Source organism: Octopus bimaculoides, chromosome 4 (genome assembly GCF_001194135.2).
Source record: "Octopus bimaculoides isolate UCB-OBI-ISO-001 chromosome 4, ASM119413v2, whole genome shotgun sequence".
Taxonomy (NCBI): Eukaryota; Metazoa; Mollusca; class Cephalopoda; order Octopoda; family Octopodidae; genus Octopus; species Octopus bimaculoides.
The window spans coordinates 138,979,890-138,989,679 of NC_068984.1; the positions used below are offsets into that span (position 1 = coordinate 138,979,890).

Here is a 9,790-nt window from a genome sequence, read left to right on the forward strand (position 1 = left end):
TATATATATATATATATATATATATTCTTTTATTCTTTTAGTCATTTATGGTACTTATTCTATGCACAGCAGAGTTCAGGGTCAGTCTGTGCTAAGCAGCATCACCCTGTGTGCTTTAGTTTCATTACTATAGCAACAGTCTAGATGCTAATTGATCAGACTATGTATGTATTGCTGAACTGTTAGCTTACAGCAATGTCAACACTATAACAGCAGTTGTCAAACACACACCAGAGTTTACTGTGCATTCCTCTTTATGTAGAGTCAGTCGAAGTTGATTTGTCATCGAATTAATTTCAGTTATGTTATTTAATTTACTATAATTATACAACTGTCATTTATTTTAGTTCCTGTTGTTCCCTCTTTTTCTGTTTATCAGTGATGTTGGTGTACAGGACCGTGTTGTGATCCAAGAACTTATCAAGTCAATTGCTGAGGTCAATCAGTTAGATATCAATTCTCAACGTGATTTCAAAGGTTAGTTTCTCCCCACGCTCTCTCTTTCGCTAAATATCTATCTCTTTATCTGTCTATCTATCTGTCCGTCTGTCTATCTATCTATCTATCTATCCATCTGTCTGCCTGTTTATCTACCTATCTGTCTATCTATCTATCTGTTTGTCTGTCTGTTTGTCTATCTTATCATCGTCATCATTTAACATCTCTTTTTCATGCTTGCATGTGTCAGATGGAATGTCTTAAGCCAGTTTTTCTACAGCTGGATTCCCTTCACATCAACCTTCACCTGTTTCCAATCAAAGTATAGACTTTGCTTTTCATGGAAAACTGAAAAAGAACAATCTCGCTTGTATGACAGTGATGCTCATTTACAACTACCATATGATCCTACACAAGGGTACACACAGGCACACACACACACACACACACACATACACACTTGATGGGCTTCTCTCAGTTTCTATCTACCAAAACCACTGGCCTGGGGCCATAACAGAAGACACTTACTTGCTGAAGGCTTTGAGGACATGGAGTTCATTACCATGTAGTCTCCAGTTCTATATCACTGCATAACACGTTGGACTACTATAATCTGAACATGGCATTGGGTCTCTGCGCAACCCTGTAGCTCACCAGATCTTCTCAAGCTGGCCAACCCATGCCTGCACGGAAAGGATAGCCATTAAATAATGATGATGTATGTTTTTATAGTTACATAGATCTGGTCTGTTCTAATAGAAAAAGACACATTAGTGCACCTCTGTATAATCAGGACAGCATGAGTAGAAGAATTACTGTAACTAGCAGGCCTTGTCATTCTGTTACCATGTCTATGCTAAATTATTGTAAATGAGACATGGGCATGGGTGTGTGGCTTAGAAGCTTGCTTTCTGACCACATGGTGTAGGGTTCAATCCTTCTATATTGCACCTTGGGCAAGTATCTTTTGCTAAAGCCCTGGGCCAATGAAAGCCTTGTAAGTGTACTGGTAGATGGAAACTGAAAGGAGCCTCATATATATATATATGTGTGTGTTTGTGCATACATACACATGCATATATTTGTGAGTGTGTGTATGTTTGTGTCTCTTTGTCTTGACATTGTATGATTGTTGTAAATGAGTGCCACTGTTGTACAAGCAGTGTCATTCATTTCTAATATTCTGTGAAAAACACGTCTGGCCCCAGGGAAATATTACTTTGCTTGGAAACAGGTGAAGGTTGGCAACTGGAAGGGCATGTAACTGTAGAAAAATCTGTCCCCCTAAACTGTCCAACCCATGCATGCATAGAGAAATGGACATTAAAATGATGATGATGATGACAATGGAGATGATGATGATGATAATGATGAGGTTTGTTCCTATTTCAGTTGTTATCCTCACTGAAGTTGACCGTTTAACAAAAGATGCTCAACACGCTCTCCGAAGAACAATGGAAAAATATATGGCCACATGTCGCATCATCCTCATCTGTAATTCCTCAAGTAAAGTCATTCCTGCCATAAAAAGCCGTTGTCTTGGAATCCGGGTACCAGCACCTACTGTTGATGAGGTCAGTTATGCTGTTTACAATCACTATAATTGTTTAATATATCATTTTTTTCTTTCTTTCCCTCACATTGACTGTCTCTCATTTACACTACAGCATATTGTCCGTTCGTTTCTTGTTTCTATACTACAGCATATAATCCAGTTATTTTTCATCTCTCTTCTACAACATATGTTTCAGTCATTCTCATCTCTATACTACAATATAGAGTCCAGTCTTTCTCATCTGTGTACCACAACATGGAGTCCAGTTTTTTCTCATCTCTATACTACAGCATATAATCCAGTCTTTTCTCATTTCTCTACTACAGCATATCATCGTCATCGTCATCCCTTTTGTTACCGTATTTATTTTGAGATGCTCTGTGTTTCTTTCAATTAATTTTAAATATAACAAAGAATTTAGTAAAATAACTTAGTTATCATTAAGCTAGTGGTAGGAACATAAATTGTGACTAAGGTTTGGTGGAAGATTTTAATTCAAAACTTATCTAAACAAGACTTTTATACTACAGAGCCAGAGGCGGTTTCAGCCTGGTTGGTATTGAAAGTTTTAATGTCTGTTTCCCATTCTGGCATGGGTTGGATGGTCTGACAAGATCTGGCAAGGTCAGGAGCCACACCAGGCTCTAGTGCCTATTTTGGCATGGTTTCTACATCTGGATGCCTTTCCTAATGTCAATTTAAAAATTCTTATTTTGTTTCTCACACGTTAGCTAGTGTAGGTTGAACAATTAAAAATGTTAGAACAAGAAATTTTGCTGTTTCTTGCAATGCATGCATTACATACAGACCTTTTTCACGCTCCCTTAAAATACTGTTGTGGCTCCTCAATTTACTATTTTGTTGTGTAAACCCCCAAAAATCTTATATGGGCCCTGGTTGAGAACCACAGCTGTTAAGGGTCGTGGGACACTGCTTTCTCTCTTGATTAAAAATATAAAAAAAAAAAAAAGGAAAGATCGTTTCTAACTCATATGTTTTATCCAACTATTAAAATTTCAACCTAATTAGCCTCATTTAATTCATCATCGTCATTTAACATCTGTTTTCTATGCTGACATGGGTAGGATTGTTTGACAGGAGTTGGTAAGGCCAGAAGACTGCACCAAGCTCCATTGTCTGTTTTGGCTTGATTTCTATGACTGGGTGCCCTTCCTAAACATTTTATATCTATGGGTCCATTTTAATTCCTTTTCACTCTACTGGAGCTTCATATCCATTCAGTGTTTTAAAAAGTCCCATTATATTGTTATAATTCAATATTAGGAGCTGCATAAAAAAATATTGTTAAAATACAGGCTGTTCAAAAAGTCTCTCCACAGTAAGTATTTTATTGCAAAATAGATATTTATAAGATGGTATCATCATCATTGTTTAACGTCCGCTTTCCATGCTAGCATGGGTTGGACGATTTGACTGAGGACTGGTGGAACCCGAAGGCTACACCGGGCTCCAATCTGATTTGGCAGAGTTTCTATGGCTGAATGCCCTTCCTAACGCCAAGACTACAAAACAATATATTAGACTTTACAAGACTTTAAAAAATTTTATAAGAGGTGTTGAAAATGTTGTCCTTCATTTAATGTATTCTTTTGTAGTCTTATACCATCTTATGAATATTTATTCTGCAATTAAATACTTACTGCTGAGAGACTTTTTGAACAGCCTGTATTTTGTGTATCACGGGTCATGTGGACCCCAGTTGAGAACCACTGCACCAGGGTCTGTTCAATCACCACATGTTTCCTCTCTCTCGGTTGTGTGATTAAGAAGCTTGCTTTCTCATCATGTGGCTTCATGTTCAACATTGCTATGATGTTGTTGATGGTGATGATAATGGTAAGTTGCTGAATTTCTTTATAAACTTTCCTGTTTCAGATCTGCCAAGTTTTGCAGACAGTATGCAAGAAAGAAGGCCTCACATTACCAATAGAACTTGCCAAAAAAATATCATTGGTCAGTGAGAGAAACATGAGAAGGGCTCTTCTTATGTGTGAAGCCTGTAAAGTCCAACAGTAAGTTAATGTTATTTTGTTTCTTGTTTTTTTTTTTGCTCTGTGTAAGGCAGTGAGGTGGCAGAACTGTGAGGATGCCGGACGAAATGCTTGGCAGCATTTTGTGCATCTTTACGTTCTGAGTTCAAATTCCGCTGAGGTTGACTTTGCCTTTTATCTTTTCGGGATTAATAAAATAAGTATCAGTTGAGCACTTGAGTTGTTGTCATCAACTTTCTCCCTTCCTCAAAATTGCAGGCCTTGTGCCAACATTTCAAATCAGTATTTTTGCTCTGTGTGCAGAATAGCACTGGGTCGGTTTTACAGTTCATCTCGCCAAGGGACAATAAAATAACTTCTAGTAATCTTCATACAAGGGCTGCAAGCTGACAAAATCATCAGCAGCACATTGAACAAAAGCAGCATTTCTTCCAGCTCTTTACGTTCTGAGTTCAAATCCTGCTGAGGTCTACTTTGTCTTCCATCCCTAAGTACCAGTCAAATACCGGGGTCAATGTAATAGATTTGCCCTCTCATCTCATAATTGTTGGCCTTGGACCCTTCATTGGGCTGGCATTCTGGTCAGGGGAATGTTGTGATCTCCTTAACCTTTTATCATTCAGATTAAATTATATTATAATTCTTATTAATTGATATTGTTTTGAATTAATCAGGTATCATCTTGTATCTTCAAGATTTTGATGATCTACCTGTATATTTTCAGAATGATATTGTAAGGTAGGTGTGAAGGACCCAATCTGGCTGGTCTAAACATAAAACAGGTAGAATGCTTTGGCCAGTTTAAATGCTAAGGGCTTACACACCATGGAAAGCAAGTAACCACTCGTGAGTTGTGGAGCTCAAAAATTATTTCATACAACACTCGATTCAGTTAACATTGGCTGATAGTATTTTAGCTTTTTACCTGAGATTAAAATAGCTTCTGATTTGCACTTTTACTGTTTGGAATTAGGACTTATGTACCCGTATTTCAACATTTTCATTCTCAACTCATTCATATCGCTTTATATATTTTTATTATTTAAGTGACTAACGTGAAAATTTCCTTTAAAATTTTCAGGTATCCATTCAGCATTGATCAAGAAGTAATTGAACCAGACTGGAAACTTTATCTGCAAGAAACAGCTGGATTGATAGTACAACAACAGAGTCCACAGAGGTAAATTTTGATTTGTTCAGATTATCCACGAAATAATTATATTAAAATCTGCCGGTATCATACTGATTTTTGGGCCAGATATGGCCAGTTTAAATACTCAAGTGTTAAAATGGCTAATGTCCACAGAAGTTGGTGTTGAGAAGAGGAATTGTCCAACTGAATATTTGATAAATTTTATTTTATTGAGGTTGAATGAGCAATGATTTGTGAGTAGCTACTAACTGTTACTCTGATATAATGTGAGTGACCTGACTAGATTTTAGTGGTCTCAGCCTGGGTGATTGGTAGGTAAAGGACACCAACTAAGCATTATTTAGGTGATAGAGCAGCTTTATTAGTGTGGACTTCATCATCATCGTTTAACCTCCGCTTTCCTTGCTAGCATGGGTTGGACGATTTGACTGAGGACTGGTGAACCAGATGGCTACACCAGGCTCCAAGTGAAATTTCATAGTCGTTCAACATCCGTTTTCCATACCGGTGTGGTTGGATAGTTTGACTGGCTCTAATTGTCTGTTTTGGCATGGTTTCTACAACTGGATGCCCTACCTAAAGCCAACCACTTTACAGAGTGTACTGGGAGCTTTTTACCTGGCACCGACACCAGTGCTTTATATGCGGCACCAGCACAGGTGCTTCTTATTTATTTCTTGATAATGAGTGGCACTAATCAAGGGTATTTATTACTGGAAGTAGCACATCAAGAAACTGTTGTAAACGGAATGCGGACATGCTGGAGCAATTAGGTCAAACTGAATGCAATACTTAAGAAATAAGTCTTGCATATTCTCTTGGTCTCTTTTACAGCAAACAATTGAGTTATGGGGACATAAATAAACCGACATGGGTTGTGAAACAGTGTTCGAAGAGACATACACCCACTCCATCACTAACATATATATCATTATCATCATTTTAACATCAGTTTTTGATGCTCACATGGCTCAGACGGAATTTCTTGTAGATTTTCTACAGCTGGATGCATTTCCTGTTGCTAACCCTCACCTGTTTGCATGTATGCCATGAGCCTGGCTAGGCTTTAAAAGGGCGCATTTATTATTATTTTATATAAGCAGATGTGCCTTAACATTTATTCATATCATAGTTTTCTGTATCATAACAATGTCCCTTTACATATACTTGTTAGTGTATTGAATGCTATTTTTGAACTTCTCCTCATTTTTGCAGGCTTTTAGAGATCCGGGCTCGTCTCTATGAACTCCTTACTCATTGTATACCTCCTGATATAATTATGAAGGTAAAAATAATTCTTTATTATAAAACTCTTAACAAGAAATTAATCATTGATTTACCTGATAGCTGTTGTTGTTTAACCACTGGTCACCATTTATTGAGCTGACTATGATGAAATAGCAGTCAACTAGTTATGGTTTCTTTTCTCTTTTTCTCAGTCCGAATGTATCTACTCAGGATTATATTATTGGGTGGGTGTGTATGGGCCTAACGGAGGCAAAGTGACTGAGTTCCTTTTGAGTGTTGGGCCTCACTGAAGCAATGACCGGGACCTTTGGCATTATGTCGTGCTTGAGAAAAAGACCCATCAAGCCGAGCAAAATTGCAGCCATGGTACTTGTGCCGGTGGCACGTAAAAGCATCCACTACACTCTCGGAGTGGTTGGCATTAGGAAAGGCATCCAACTATAGAAAACCATGACAAATCAGACTGGGACCTGGTTGTATAGTTGTGTAGTGGCCTTTTCATTGGACAAACATTAATGGCATAAAGCGAGGAGAGTTGTACAAGTAACAACGTCTTCCTCAAAAAATCTTGTTCAACCCTACACTTACAAATGTGCAAATGTTTGGTTGATCATGACTAGTAGATGCCCCAAGGTGCAGGCTTGGCTGAAAATTCGAGATGGAACCTGTGCTGAAGCTTGTTGGATATATATGTATGCATGTAACATACATGGCACAAATCCATCTACACCTTTAAATACCCGCATTCCATTTGAAGAGGCTTTCTCATGTTTGTTTTTTTCTTTTATCTTGCAAGTTCCTTGATGACCTCACTAGGTCAGAAAAAGCATTCAGTACACACTGTAAAGTGGTTCTTATTAGGAAGAGAATCCAGCATGGCATAGAAACCATGCCAAGCTGACATTGGAACTTGTTGCAACTTGCCAGCTCCTGTCAAACCAGCCAGCCCATGACTGTATGGAAAACGGATATTAAGTAACGATGGTGATTGATGTAGGCTGGCAGAAACAGTGCAGTGAACAAAATAGTTTTGTTTTTTCTATAGCAATATAAATACATCAACAAGCAGGTATTTCTGTAATCACACCTAACCTTCTTGAAAAGATGAATATCATCATCATCATCATCATCGTCATTTAACGTCCGCTTTCCATGCTAGCATGGGTTGAACGATTTGACTGAGGACTGGTGGACCAGGAGGCGACACCAGGCTCCAATCTGATTTGGCAGAATTTCTACAGTTGGATGCTCTTTCTAACGCCAACCACTCTGAGAGTGTAGTGGGTGCTTTTACGTGCCACCGGCACGAGGGCCAGTTGGGCGGTACTGGCGACGGCCACGTTCGAAATGGTGTATTTTACATGCCACCTGCACAGGAGCCAGTCCAGCGGCACTGGCAACGATCTCGCTTGAATGTCTGGCAGGTCAAAATGAATAATGTGTTTCTAATTTTGTTTATTCCCCATCACCTAAATGTTGTTGATGCGTTAATTCAATCATTTTGTCTCTTCACCAGGGTCTCCTACAAGAGTTAATCACTAACTGTGATGGTCAACTCAAATCGGAAGTTGTCAAATCAGCTGCTTATTATGAACACCGACTGCAACTTGGACAGAAAGCAATCTTCCATCTTGAAGCCTTTGTTGCCAGATTCATGGCCATCTATAAACGATTCATCGAAGAAGGAATTGCTGAGCTTTTTTAAATTGTACCCATTTTTTTTTTCTTTTTTTTTTTGTAAAAATAAAACTAAATAGAATATACCATTTACCTTTTATTTTCTCATTTCTTGGTTCGGCAATTAAACTGGCCATGCTGGAGCACTGCCTTGAATTTTTTTGTTGAATGAATTGACTGCAGTTCTTACTTTTTTTTTTAAAGCCTGTTTCTTATTTTATCAGTTTCTTCTGCTGAACTGCTAATTATGGGAGATGTAAACATACCAACACCAGTTGTTATTCAGTCAGTAGGGGACAAACACACACACATATACACACATGTCAGGCTTCTTCCAGTTTCTGTCTATCAAATCCACTCACAAGGCTATAGTAGAAGACACATACCCAAGGTGCCACATAGTGAGATTGAACCTGGAATTATAGTTTCACCACAAAGTACTCTTCCACTGAATGATAATTCTTTTTCAGTCAGAAGGAGGGAAACAATCTGAATGAATCCTTTGATACCAACCTGTCTGAGACTGTCCTTAGATTCTACAATACAAATCTGTTTTAAAGGGATCTAAATTATAAAACTTCCATCAGAGCTTCATCTTGTCATCACCAGTATTGTGGTAAATATACCTGTTGTACCACTGGACTGGCTCCTGTGCAGGTGGCATGTAAAAAACCATTTTGAGCGTGGCCGTTGCCAGTACCGCGTGACTAGCCCTCGTGCCAGTGGCACGTAAAAGCACCCACTACATTCTTGGAGTGGTTGGCGTTAGGAAGGGCATCCAGCTGAAGAAACTCTGCCAGATCAGATTGGAGCCTGGTGCAGCCATCTGGTTCACCAGTCCTCAGTCAAATCGTCCAACCCATGCTAGTATGGAAAGCGGACGTTAAACGATGATGATGATGAGGAGGAGGATGGGGTTCAATTCCCTGTCAGGGAGGCAATTATACTTTTTAAAGTGAGCTGGCAGAATCGTTAGCATGCCAGGAAAAATGTAGCAACATTTTGGTCATCTTTACTTTCTAGAGTTCAAACTTTACTTTTCTCCTTTAGGGATCAATAAAATAAGTACCAGTTAAGTAATCGACTTACACTCTGCTCGGAATTTGCTGGCCCTGCAGTAAGATTAGAAACCAAGTTATGGTCTAAATATATCAGCTTATTAATGACAGTTATTTTATCAAATTTTCGTCATTTTCAAAATTAATTGAAACAAAAGCAATTCATTTCAACAGAAAAATAGCAGCAAAAATGTTAAGAACTTAAACAATTAAGCAACAAAAGGCAAAAGTGGAAGCTAAGGGTTTACAAAAGCTCCCTGCAGTTTCATTTGAATATAATACTGATCTAGTTGGCCACTTTCGTTTGTTCTCTTCTATTGATAGTCTCTATGTGAGGTAATGTCTTAATCTAAGAGTTGCGTCCCTTTAGTTGGCTGTTCTGTTGTTGAGTGTTTAGAGAGGTAATGAATGATCTTAAAGGCGGTGAGCTGGCAGAATCGTCAGCACGCCGGGTGAAATGCTTAGCGGTATTTCGTCTGTCTTTATGTTCTGAGTTCAAATTCCGCCGAGGTCGACTTTGCCTTTCATCCTTTCGAGGTCGATAAATTAAGTACCAGTTGCGTACTGGGGTCGATCTAATCGACTGGTCCCCCCCCTCAAAATTTCGGGCCTTGTGCATAGAATATTCTTAAAAATACGATATGTAAGC

The 9,790-nt window shown here is 38.6% G+C and overlaps 1 protein-coding gene across 1 annotated transcript in view; it reads left to right on the plus strand.

Moving 5' to 3' along the window:
- Positions 1–8,172, plus strand: part of LOC106872714 (replication factor C subunit 3) — a gene marked incomplete at its 5' end in the record, with an annotated part of 13,272 nt that extends 5,100 nt beyond the window's left edge. The window contains 6 exons of the mRNA XM_014919795.2: positions 380–477; positions 1,831–2,012; positions 3,890–4,026; positions 5,087–5,185; positions 6,374–6,443; positions 7,923–8,172. Of these exons, the coding sequence (XP_014775281.1) occupies positions 380–477; positions 1,831–2,012; positions 3,890–4,026; positions 5,087–5,185; positions 6,374–6,443; positions 7,923–8,111 (775 nt within the window). The remainder of the gene's footprint in view (positions 1–379; positions 478–1,830; positions 2,013–3,889; positions 4,027–5,086; positions 5,186–6,373; positions 6,444–7,922) is intronic.
- Between the last annotated feature and the right edge of the window lie 1,618 nt (positions 8,173–9,790).